This window comes from Zootoca vivipara, chromosome 3 (assembly GCF_965207765.1).
Source record: "Zootoca vivipara chromosome 3, rZooViv2.hap1.1, whole genome shotgun sequence".
In the NCBI taxonomy this organism is placed as follows: Eukaryota; Metazoa; Chordata; class Lepidosauria; order Squamata; family Lacertidae; genus Zootoca; species Zootoca vivipara.
This window is the reverse complement of record NC_142586.1, coordinates 40026119-40039364: the sequence shown is the minus strand read 5'-3', so window position 1 is coordinate 40039364 and position 13246 is coordinate 40026119. Positions and strand designations below refer to the sequence as shown.

At 38.9% G+C, this 13246-nt stretch overlaps 1 protein-coding gene across 6 annotated transcripts in view; it reads right to left on the bottom strand.

The window, feature by feature from the left end:
* Nucleotides 1-13246, bottom strand: part of ORC3 (origin recognition complex subunit 3) — a 34255-nt gene that overhangs the window by 20641 nt on the left and 368 nt on the right. For 2 of the 6 annotated variants that reach the window (XM_088665976.1, XM_088665977.1), the window contains exons 2-10: nucleotides 12052-12103; nucleotides 9983-10080; nucleotides 8715-8859; nucleotides 7883-7925; nucleotides 5722-5826; nucleotides 3298-3449; nucleotides 2548-2684; nucleotides 814-973; nucleotides 501-614 (exon numbers count right to left, since the gene is read on the bottom strand). In XM_088665976.1, coding sequence (XP_088522102.1) covers nucleotides 501-614; nucleotides 814-973; nucleotides 2548-2684; nucleotides 3298-3449; nucleotides 5722-5815 — 657 coding nt within the window. In that variant the 5' untranslated portion in view covers nucleotides 5816-5826; nucleotides 7883-7925; nucleotides 8715-8859; nucleotides 9983-10080; nucleotides 12052-12103. The remainder of the gene's footprint in view (nucleotides 1-500; nucleotides 615-813; nucleotides 974-2547; nucleotides 2685-3297; nucleotides 3450-5721; nucleotides 5827-7882; nucleotides 7926-8714; nucleotides 8860-9982; nucleotides 10081-12051; nucleotides 12104-13246) is intronic. The other 4 variants (XM_035109419.3, XM_035109420.3, XM_035109422.3 and 1 more) reach the window with 3 other exon arrangements.

Here is a 13246-nt window from a genome sequence, read left to right as displayed (position 1 = left end):
TATTCACTGGGTCAGCAGTGTTACAGAAAGATATCATGCGGACTCCATGTATTTTCTTGAAGGAATCACTCAATAGATTTTTTAAAAAGTTTACAAATTTTATCTTCCTACCCATTCATTTCCTACCATTTCCTTTTTCTTCTGAGTGAAATCAATCAGCCAAACCACTGTTCTTTCATTTCAATGTTGTAAGACACATGCGTGGTCCCCAGCTAAATCAGCGATTGTAACCCATCAATCTGTTCTAGGTGAAACAGTGCCATTACATATGTGGGGATTTTGTACACAGAAAGCAGACATCAAAGAGAAGGGTTCTTCTCCTTTCCATGCCAGTTCTGTTTGTGCAGGGAAGTAAGTAGAAGTACTCAATCATATGAAACCCAGTTGCAGTCTGCAGTGTTATAATAATCCAGAAACTGCCTTAATTTTCACAGTGAAGTAGTAAACCTAAGTTTGCTAGAAGTGTAACATCTAAAGCTAATCAACTGTGTTGTTCTTACCTGAAATCCCTTGATGAAGTTCTGAACAGAGAAATCATGGTATAAAAATATATTTAGTAGCACCTGCAGAACTTTCTCACTAAGTTTAAAGGGAAACTGGTTTGTCAGGAGTAGCTGAAGTAAAAAAGAAGTAAATAACATTTATTAAAACCTTGTTCCTTTCAATTAATTACATAATTTGGTGGGTTCTCCCAACATATACAAGACACATTTACAAGGGTGTTGCCTTGCATTCAAAAATCTACAGTTTTACTTTTACCATATCATTTAATAAAATCTACTTTTTCCTTTCTAGTTAAATAAAGGCAATTACCTTGTCAATTACTTTAGTCAAATGTTCTTTGCATGAAAGAGACTGGAAGAGCTCTATGCATAGCGAAGAGGAAACTGTGTGAGGAAGTAACTTATGGATGATCATTGGAGAGGAGGCAATTCCAAAAATAAGTACCAGTGGAAATTCATGTATACAATGACTATGGCACATAAGAGAAAAAGACAGGAAGGGAAAATTAAGTTTGCATATCATGATCAGAGGGCAATACATTCCACCACCACCCACCCTGGCATTAAACAATACAGTGGTGTCAATACTAATGAGACGAGGAAGCAAAAACGTAATTTTAGAATTCACACCCTCAATTCATGTGGAATGTGGCCTTTAAATCCTTCTGGCAATCCTAGTTTAGGCATGTACAACTTGATACACACCAAAGAGAATAGAGCTAACCAGCTGCATATTGTGGCCTGTCAGGGGGCTGACAGTTCCCAGGAAGACATCATAAAGAGGAGCTTTGTCAAGTCCTGTGTTGGCTACTGTAACACGGCTATTACACTGTGCTCAGTTTAATAGTACACGTTGTGCTGTGCCAATTATCACAGAATCATGGGGTTTTGTTTGGAGGCCACTTAGTCCAACTCCCTGCTCAGTGCAGTATCTGTAGTTCAAGACCGCAGGCAGGATGGAGAACCTGCGGCCTTGAACTGCATCATCTATGAGGATTGATCACGCTGGCTAGGGCTGATGGGAGTAGAGAGTCCAGCAACATCTGGACAGCCAGAGCTGCAGCTGAATTATATATTTGAAAGTAGATTAAAATCAAATAAATCTGAAGCTTTCCTTTTCACCATATCTCAAGTTCAAATTATAACTGAAAGTGATACATAGAACAAAGGAAACACACAAGTTTGTGTGCAGCAAAAATTAAGTACTACACAGCAAGAAAGGCTGCATTCTTTGTAAACTATGCAAAGACAACTTCCACATGTTTGCTTATTTGCATGATTTATTCTACCTCTGCTGGTGTGAAGACAGGTAAAGTGTGGTGCAGGGCACAAACACAGTCCTTGCTCCTGAAGATGCTGCTCAGAGACCTCCTGGCTTTGAGATTCCATCCACTAATGCACACATACTTTCAAGCCTACCTTCACAGAATTAGGAGGTTGACTTTTGTGCCTAATCACTATTTTATATTTAAAACACACAAGTGCCACTGGCTTTGTTAGTCAATAAAAGAAAAAAGAAAATGTAAAACTATGCTGAGGTTCTTATTTGATTTCTAGACCACTTCTCAGCTAGCTCCACCACTTTACATCAAGCCAGTGTTTGTTCAGAAATCCCAGAGATTTTTCCTATTTTGTTCTCTAAGTATTTTTGGCTATTATTCTATGCACACTTCCTGGGATTCTTTTTTAAAAACTAAATCCACCATGCAATTTCATTTGTGACTACTCAGACAAAAGTCCCATTGAGTTAAATGAGATATACTACTCACAGGTAAGCATGCACTGCATTGCAACCTTATTGGCTTACTTTTGGGGGGAAATGCATAGGAGTGGGCTATGTCTGCTTCCACATTTGAATTGTACACATCACTGTGCCCCCAGCCTATAATTTAACCTTCAAATGACACAACAGAGAAACCCAAACCTGCAATTGTACTTACTATGCAACAGAAAAATAATAATAATGCAGGCATGAATCAAGATTATCAGTTAATTTCATGAATTAGAACAGACCCCCGCCCCCTTGTGTAATCTATCATATTACCTGCTAATAAATATGAAATCTTGCAGAACTTTGGTTGTGAAACTTTCCAAGTCTTTGAAAATTACTACAACTGGAGGAGATTCCAGATGTCTGGAAGAGAACATCCTTTTTCTGCATGGAGATTCGGTATCGGTTTCCTTCAAGTCATAGTGCATGTTGGGGGGAAGTATGAAAAGAAAATTAAATCTCTTGTCAAACATAACGCCCCAGGGGCATGGTTTGAAGGCAGCATGATGCAGCAACCTTGCTGAAGCTAAATAGACTTAAAATCAGTGCCTGGATAGGAGCTTTTGTTGAGTTCATGGTGGATGAGAGAAGGAATATACATGTAATTAACATATATAGTGGAGGACAAACAAAAACCCTCACTTGTATTATCTTAACTTTTATTAAGACTGACAGTGTAAATTGTTACCTTAGCAAGACCAAGCCACCATCTGTGCTATCGATTTAAAGCATCATCATACAACTTTGAACAATCATAGCTTCCTCCAAAGAATCCTGGGGAACATGCTGTGAGTTGTTAGGAAACCCCTATTCCTCACACAGCTACAATTCCCAGAATTCCCTAGGAAGAGGAATTATCCATTAAACTACTTTACATCTATCCCAACACAGGATTTATCTTCATATAATCTATACCTCACCAATAAAGCTTTTTGACTAGATGGGGCAAATCAGAGAAAATTCTGGCGGGAACTAAGTCTGGAAAAACAGTGACACTTTACAATAGGCAATTCTGAAGCTTACCTTGGTTATGTTCCTATACCAATCAATAAGAGACGCCACCGAGCAGCGTATCCTATTTGAGGAAAGCTTGGAATGTTCTTCTTCGGATGAGTCTACATCTACATGACAGCCCATCAGCTGAATCATCAGCTTTTGTAGAAGCTGTTTTATGCCTTGACAATACAAATATACATACACAAATATTTAAAATAATAATGAAAATGCTAGATTTTTCAGCAATCTTGTTAAAAAATATAAATAACTGTATTTTTCAAAGAATTATGTGACTAAGACTTGTTCACTTCACTAATTTTCATTCACGGACTAAACCAACCAACCAAATCCTGTATCAAATTCACATTAAAGGTAAACCAAGTTCTTCAGCCAAGATTCTTAAAATATAGAAAATTGAATAAAGTGTGCTTATTTTGCGCAGTTTCAAACAGCACCACTCAGTGTAGAATTCATGCTTTGCACATAAAAATTCCTGATTTAGTTTGTGACACCTCCAGTTAAAGGTCTCAAGCTGGCTAAAGGAGAAGCACTGAATATGCACTGACTACTTGCATCTCTATAAAAGCCAACAGTGCAGAAGCTCAGGCGAACTTCAGTTTTTTGTTTGGAATGTTACCAAAGCTGTAATATGTTTATACACAACACATAATACATACAAGTCATTTGACTCTCTTATGTGTAAGTACTTGAAATAACTCTTCTTCTCCATGCTGACCCCCATGCAAAAAAACCCCTTTGTCCTTTTTACTCAAGCTACCCCCACAGCTTCTTGTGTTTTGTATTATTTGAACAGCACCTTTACCAATTTGCCTGAACAGAAAGAACTAGGAGTCAGTTTGCTGATCTGTTTGGAATAAGCCACTCACTACCATTCAACCATCAGATTGTCCTTCTGGCCCAGTTCCAATTTAAGCAAAATATTTTATTTCACTTCTAGAAAGGAATTCAAACTAAGTCTACCAGTTATATTTTTTAAAAGAAATGGATCTTTCCCTTTGTCTTCCATATTTTTAAAATGGCAGAAGTAGATACTTGAAACTGCAAAATGTGTGAAATGTCACTTGTGCAAAATAACCTAGATTGCATTTTAAGTCATAGTTTCAATGGGCCTACTCTGAAGAGACTTAGCAGGGTATCACCCATGGCATTGTTATAGCTGTGATTTTATCCACTACAACAATGCCTCAAAGTTAATAAATTCTTCTGAACTTTTTAAACTAAAGACAGATCTCTGCACATAGTGTGTATATTCCACAGATAAGAAAAAAACCAATTTTGTAAACTATGTATACAAAAGCTTTGTTACAAATTGATACGCCAGTATAGAATGAAAGGCTTCGAACCCACTGAACTAGTCATGTTAGAACAGGGGTCAGCAAACTTTTTCAGCAGGGGGCCGGTCCACTGTCCCTCAGACCTTGTGGGGGGCCAGACTATATTTTTGGGGGGGAAATGGAACAAATTCCTATGCCCCACAAATAACCCAGAGATGCATTTTAAATAAAAGGACACATTCTACTCATGTAAAAACACCAGGCAGGCCCCACAAATAACCCAGAGATGCATTTTAAATAAAAGGACACATTCTATTAATGTAAAAACATGCTGATTCACGGACTGTCCGCGGGCCGGATTTAGAAGGCGATTGGGCCGCATCCGGCCCCCAGGCCTTAGTTTGGAGACCCTGTGTTAGAATATTAACGCTCCCCGTGCATATCTGAGCACAATTCCAAGTGTTGGTGCTGACCTTTAAAGCCCATCGCTGAGCCCAGACACTGAGTTCCTCCTCCCTTGGTTTTCTGCTGGTTCCCTCACTGCAAGAAGCGAAGTTACAGGGAACCAGGCAGAGGCCCTTCTTGGCAGTGGCACCCTTCCTGTGGAATACCCTCCCTTCAGATGTCAAGGACATAAAGAACTATACAGTTGTACCTTGAAAGCCGAATGGAATGTATTCCAGAAGTCCGATCGACTTCCAAGGCACGGCTTCCGATTGGCTGCAAGAGCTTCCTGCAGCCAATTGGAAGCCGCGGAAGCCCCACCGGACGTTTGGCTTCCAAAAGAATGTTCGCAAACCGGAACACTCACTTTTGGGTTTGCGTCGTTCAGGAGCCAAAACGTTTGATTGCAAAGGTGTTCGTCAACCAAGGTATGACTGTACAACTTTTAGAAGATATCTAAAGGCAGCCCTATATCGGGAAGTTTTTAATGTTTGATGTTTTCTTATGCTTTACATATTCTGTAAGCTGCCCAGAGTGGCTGGGGAAACCCAACCAGATGGGCAGGGAATAATAATAATAATAATAATAATAAAGCACTTCGATGAAAGCAAACATTGACTGCCAGGGCTAATGATGGAAAGGCCTAAATATACTGTATTTCTAGGGATACTTCCCATATTCTGCATGCTACTTAAGTAAAAGCCTCTTTTACCTGGGCATTCTTTGGACCTCAGGGACACTACAAAAGGAGTAACATCATCATGAAGAACTTCCGAGAGGCTTTTAAATGTCAAATCATGGTCCATAACATTGACACCTAGGAGTAAGACAAGTCAGAATTGTGCTGTTTGCGTTTAAACATGACAAAATCTACTTTTCTATCTTGCTTACCATATAATCATTTTACATTTGTAGAAGTAAAACAGTAGTGAAGTGCGAATGACTATCTTGAACTACGGTATATCTACATTGTACTAGTTAAATATATATTTTAATATATACAGCAAGTCTCAACTAGAACTTGCAGCCTGAATTAGAAAAAAGTGATTAACAAAAGCATTTTTAACTTAACTTATTTTAAAGGTCAATATATTCCCCTCTTCTCTAGTGAAAGAAAGGAAAGAAAAATTTACAAGCACATCAGAAGTAGGAGGAAGGGTAAACAAACTGTGGGCTGACTGATCAATAAAGCAATCAACTTTTGTCAGAAGATGCAATCTTAACTGCTCAGTGCCTATTTCCCTTCCATAACTTCTGAAGAAATTAACCGTGGCCAAGTAATAAGCAAAGTCACCATTTATAATATGTGAAGGCCAGAAGTCAGGTTTTTTTTTAAAAAAAGAGCCCTTTAAATAGCATTTCACTACTTTTAAATAAAATAGGATATACTTTCTCTGTGGCAAAGAATTGGCTGTAGACATTTCAGCCACTAACTGTTACCATGAAACAGGAGATGTCCAAACTGATCAGACACAACAATATAATGCTTAACCTCAAAGAATATCTGGAACAATAGGCCTGCTAGCTTAAAATCTATATCCAGGATGTTATTTGGGGTGGGTGGGTGGAAAATATAAGGAAACCCATTTGTAAAAAATATAAAGATCTCATTTTTAAGCAAGAGCACTACCAGTAGCCAATTTGCAATTGTTATTTTTTTTTTTGTATTTAATTTCAACACAGACTTAAATTGCTGCAGTTCCAGCATTCTCATTTGCCCTTTTTCATGTCCTGCTCTCAAGGAGAAAACAGATGCTGACAGACTGAATGAGACAATAGGAGGGGGGAGGGTGCATTAGAATCTACAACCATTTGTGGTGTTGGAAGTAGATTGCTCAGACAAAGGGGGACTGAGGACATACTGTTAAATCTACACATAAATGCAAAAATGCAAAGAGGTAGAAATCCAAAAGGACATCCTCCCCTCACACTGGCTGCGATTCAAAGGTCTTGCAACTAGTAATGCATGCCCAAGGGAGGTTTGGGCCTTTGTTTTACCTCTCCATATTAAAACTGAGACAGTATTAAAACAATATAACAGGGATCTGCAGCTTGAGTGAAGAAGCAACAAAACAACTAAAGGCATAGAAAAGCAAAGGCAAAAGAAATAATTTACACCCTAGAAGGAATGTGTAGGCACAAAACTGAAATAACTAGGCTCTGGCAATGAAGGTGGCACATATCCAATAATTTGCCAACACATTAAATGTAATGAATCAGCAAAGGAAAGATGACTCCTATCCTTCCCTCTTTCCCAGCTCAGAAGCTTGGGAGGAGAGCAAGGTCTCACAGTTGCCCTGAGCTTCAATCACAGGGTGGCATCCAATGAGTCCTTGCCCCTCCACCAGCTGGTTGTGGCAAACACAAATCTTTGCAAGCTACAAATGTGAGACAAAATGTTTAAACTATTTTACTCGGACAATGAACTCTGGTCTGGGATGACACCAAAGTTAATTTAATAGCAGTTTCATCAGTTTGAATACATAATCTGGTCTGTATATTCTATACCTTCCCCACCATCTTTAAGAAAATATATTTTCCTCACTCATGCTTTTAGAGAATTGCTAGGACATCTCTACTGAGAAATATCTAAGGATTATTGGAAGTAAATCTAGGAACGCAACACTATGGAAAAAGTGATCCTCTCAGATATAAGCAGTATCTCTTACCAGAGGAAGGGGGTTGTGTAATCCTAACCAAGCCTACTCAGAAGTAAGTCCCACTGAATTTAATTGGCTTACTCCCATGTTAGCATTGCAGCCTAAACGAGTACTGGATGGAGCTCAGCGGAGGAGAAAAGCTCTTTGTGGTTTGTCTCTCTGCAATGTGCATCTGCCTGTGTGCCCTTTTGCTGTTAAAAGTGAACAACTCACCACCTTATGTAACCGGGGCAGATCCCGTCTCCGACATACTGATCTAAAAAAAGGAAGCTCTGTATGAAATTACTGAAAGAGCAAATACCCCTCAATTGTTTGGTACAGGCCTTAAGATCAACAAATGGAATTCATTAGTCTTGTTACGGCTGATGATTAATGCCTTATGGTAACACAGACATGAGTTTTCACTGGCAACACCAGTGTTATCACTCCCTGCTGAAACCCAAGGACCCAGCTGTAGAAGAATCTCGCACCTGTTTATACAGATATTCCTTTCATCTTTTGACCCAGGCCTTCTGGGTTGATTGGTGTGGGTTGTATCTAACACAGCAAATGGACACATTAGTGCAATGGGATTTCCCCTTCCTCTCCTCCCCCTATATGCCTGCCAAATCTGCTCCACAGTCCCCTAACTCTCTACAGCAGATGGGGCCTGGGAGGGGTCTGGAGGTGGCAGGAGAGGAAGTGGAAGTTCCACTGCACATGCAGAAGTATGTTGCATGCATGGACCTGTGATGTTGGATACAACATTGCATTTTAATAGAACTGCATCATTGCCTATGTTAATTGTAACAGTTTATATTTTAAGGTTTGTGTAATTGGCTTTCTTACAGTACTTTGCAAACTGCTGAAAAGCCTGTGTTAGCATTAGCCGTTGTCTGGCAAATATGTTGCCAACATGTCTAATCTGGCCATTAACAATCCTTAATGTTATGAGCCTTGCCTATATTAAGTCTTCTCCCCAATCTCTCTTTTTTCTTAATTTTAGGATTCGTACAAAGTTATGGCAGTTACTATAAATAAATAAAAATGCCAGCTAAAACGTTACCTAGAACAACAGCTGCAGTGGGAATTTCGCTGGACTTCATTTGACAAGCCCATTCTGTTTTCTTCTTTTGGAAGTCTGAATGAGATTGTCTCAAAAATGTTATGAGGTTATCAAACAATTTTTTATTCAAGTCCTCTTGTAGTTGCTGTTAAAAAGATAACATGCACAGAACTTTGTTAGTTGCCTGAATAAAGATACATATTGTTATTCTGTGTATTTTTAAAGAACAGTCCCCAAAGGTTAATCAAGATACAACAGCACATAATTATTTAGGTTTCCTGGCAATTGTTTATATGCACTGTTTCCGTGGTTTCCATAACTGTTTCAGTCAACTCATTATTCCAATTTAAATGTTCTATTTGATAAGCAGAGTATGGGGTTCTTAAAGCCATTCAGACAGATATGGGGGATGGGGAATCAGTTGTAGGAAAAATTCAATTCCTTACTTGTCGCTACATAAGACGGATATGACCCTAAAAAGTCAAATATCCGATCCCTTTAGTGGTTCAAAGACAGAAATTCCAGAGCAGCTTGTATGTTCAAATGTTGCTCAGCAAAAAAGGAACAAATTAAGTAGTAACTGAGACAGTGACATCATTGAATTCATGCTGAGGCCATGCCACAAGATGTACAGTACAAGCAGAATCCAACTTGTTTCTGTCAGCCATAAGCAGGTGCACCAACTCTAGGGGGCCAAGGTGTCTTCGACCTCCTCAATATTTGTTGGAAGGGGGGCTGTTCAAGCCGAAATACGTTTAGGTCAACTGCTACATATTTACAGATAGCAACAGGGCGGAAGACTGAAGTCTTAATAACAGCACTATACATGAACAGCCTAAAAGGTAAAATAAAACTCTCTTTCAATTTACAAAACCTTCTCTACCAGGCTATCCATTGGGAATTTACATGCATATTGATGACCAAGAATGTGGAATTCATTCTTGACGGGGAAAAGCATACGCATGGTTTGCTCTAGGGAGGTTCAATCAGTCTCCTTGTACAAGCTCATTCCTAACAGCTCACACATTGTAGAAAGATATCCACAATATATGTGTACAGATAGTCTGCAAAAAGTGCCTTAAGAGGTTAAGGAGTAGTTTGGGTATAAAATATTGCTCAAAGTCTCACTGTTTCACCCATCATACAGCCTAAATAAAAGACAAGACTGCATGCCACATTATTTCCTCGCTGCAAGCTTCCTTCCCCTACCCAAGACACAACTGACTTAAGTAAATCTCATGGTTGATGTTAAAAGCAGCAACACTCACCTCTGTTTCACGTTTAATCTGTTTCCATAACAACTGACAAGTATCAAATCGTAGCTCACTATCCTCTGAGTCAGTATTGCCTTTACTAAAATAGTCAGCTAGAAAAACAAGGGGGAAAACGACACTCAATATTTATAAAACAAAATTCCTCTCAAGGAAAAAACTTAAGTGCAGCAGAATACTGAAGATTTCTTTTCACAGGAGAGGTGTAAATTAACAAGAGTTGCAACTTGTGTCAGGACAAAGCTCAGGAAGAAACCCCCATCAATAGCCATGAAAGATGTAAGATTTATACAGCCTCAGTATGGAATGTTGTATCCATAAATGTCAACCCAAATGAAGTCCCGCTAAGTTCATTTGGATTTATTACTAGCTAAGTAGGTATAAAATTCTAGCCAGAATCCCTAATTACATTTCATCACCATGTTCCTTTAAGTCAGGGATGGGAAATCTTTGGACCTCCAGATGCTGCTGACTACAACTCCCATAATCTCTCACCCTCATTTTAGTTTTTCTGTGTCACTCCAACTTTCGTGTAGAAGAGAAAGAAGATCCAAGTATTTAGGTTTGCCCATAAAAAATATTGAGCAATGTTGTATCATATTTACTTGAATAAGCCCTCTACAGAGGATAGATTCACACAACAATTTTTCCAAAGACAAGGTGATTCTTGTTAGTTGCCCAATGGTGAAGAGCCAAATTGAGCCCAAGCTTCATGAACTGGTCAATAAGTCTTTGGGGTTGAGATGTCTGTGGTCAGTATAATTGGGTTGTTTGCTGCTGTAGTTTAGTGATCCGTTGATAATATATCATTTTAAATGGAATGGCTTTATATTTTTAAATATATTTTAGTTTGGTCATTTTTGTTTTATTTTTTGTAAACTTAATGAAATAGGGTAGCTTAAAATTTGAATAAAAATAAAAATATATTCAGTAAACCCTATCCCTCCCTGCAAAATATTTTCAGGGCAAATAGTAAAGAGAACAATATACATGGAAAACATATGCAGAACTGGTTTCCTTGCATATTATTCAATGCATGCTATAGAAAAGCACTCAACTTTGAAATACGTTGCTTTTTATTTCCTGGTATTGTTCCCAATGATGGAGGGCAATTAAAAAAACATCTAATCTAGCAGGATATGGATAAGGTAAAAATAATCAATACAAGAATGGTGATAATCCTTTGGATTATTTTAGCAACAACTCAATTTTTAAAAGACTTTCCCTTCCTTGTTAAAAATACATACAGTCCAAGTGTAGCTGCACCATAGATTTGAATATTGGCATTATGATATTAGCTATTTTATTTTCAATTCCTTTCCTAATGCCTCCTAGCACAGAATTCACCTTTTCACTGCTGCTGCACATCCATCCTTGTGTGCTTGCCTTTGCTCCTGAGGCGTAGCCAATGTATTATTTCCACTTACAGATGGGGAACTGAGACTCACAGAAAATGACTTGCCTAAGATGAGACCATACGTATGTTGGCTAAAAATCCTTCAACACCCATCCATGAGCCCTTGGCTCATTTTAAGTTTATGATGGGAAGCTGAAGATGAACAATGGACTTGACCATGGTCAGACAAGAAGGAAGGTTAAAGGCTGAGTTGCAGTTGATTGAACTGAACAAGAAAGGAGCAAAATGACATCTAAGAAGCACCCTCATAAACTCAAAAGAACACTATTTCACTTTTACTTACCTTGAAAACAGATGGACATACTGTCCTACCTTACTATCCTTGCCTTTAAAAATACAAAGGACCTTCATAGCAGTCAATAAATTCACAGCGTAAAGCTAGGAGAGTGGCTGTTTTTCAATATTATACCAGCACTGGAAACAATGAAAATGTCAAGTGCAGAATTTTAAATCTGGAACTTACAGTATGACCTGATCCTTTAACAAAGAATCCCTCAAGACCTTGATTTTGTAGATACCGGAGGAAATGTTATATCTACTACAAAAGATGTCCAGAACAGAGGGGAAAATAAAGATGGCATCGTTATATAAATTCCATCTGAATTTACTGTTGGGAAGTGGAGTTTCATAACACATAATTTGTACTAACCTGCTGAAGATGCCTTCGCCTTCTTAGAATCTGGCTTGAACACAAAGCAGCCCTAAAGAGCAACAAGGAAGGAAGGTGGGAACACTAAAACTACTGAATATTTTACCATAATTCTAGATTGGCAGGAAAATATAACGGCTTGGTTTACACGTCATGATAAACTATGGGTTATCAGCACTGGCCAAACTTCCTGGCTACCAGATAAGAGCTCACATTGCTGTGGTCCTCCCCATCCTTTTATCTCAGCATGGCACAGCAGCATAGTCAAGGTCTGATTTAACATGACATCTGAACCTAGGTTCGTGGCTAATGTTTTTCCTCCTTAACCATAGCCTGTAACCATAGGACAAACCTAGGGTACAGATCATGGTTAACAACAACCCCAGCTTCAAACGATAGGTTAATTTTTGCAGTGTACACCAGTTTGTATGTGGGAAATCACATTTACCCTGATCCTTTTCTTTCCTCCCTTTATCCAAGCCAAACTTCTTTGCATCCATATGCAGAGTAAAGTGGTAAGTGCTAACCCTTACCAGGGTAAATTTATGAGAACAAAAAGGTGGGGACAATTCAGACAGGAGTCCATGCCAGCACCTGGCTATCAAGTGGTTGGTTTTGCTAGAGCAGGCATAGTCTATTCTGCGAACTGGCTTGCAATCTTTTCTCACCCCCACCATGCAGAGGATCTACTGCTTTTAATTGGCTAATTAAACAATCTAGGGCCTTTTTAAGCTGTTGGGGGTATTATTTTTGCTTGCTACTATGTTACGGTATGTATTTTTGTGCTTTTATTGTAAACCACCACGTGACCGTCAGGAGAAGGGCAGGATATAAATTTATAAATAATAATAATAAATACTTGATGTAGGCCAGTCAGACAGTCAACAGATGGAAATTCCCATCCCTTCACTGCATCTCCAGATGAGAAAATGCTGCACCTTTCAAATATTCCACCTGCTGGGCATATTAGAGCATGTGCAATGTGTGCGCTTTTTACAACAGCCGTATTTCTGAATAAGGCTCTAACAGTAGTGGGAGAGTAATGTCTGTCCCTCCTCCTGGTTTTCTCCTTCCACATTTTGGTGGTCAAAAGAGACTCAGAGTCTCCTGCGCTTATCTTTCTTCATTACAGCTGAGCGGGAAGGGGGAAGAAGCGTCTCTGACAACCACCCTGGCAGCCGAGCCCCTTCTCAGG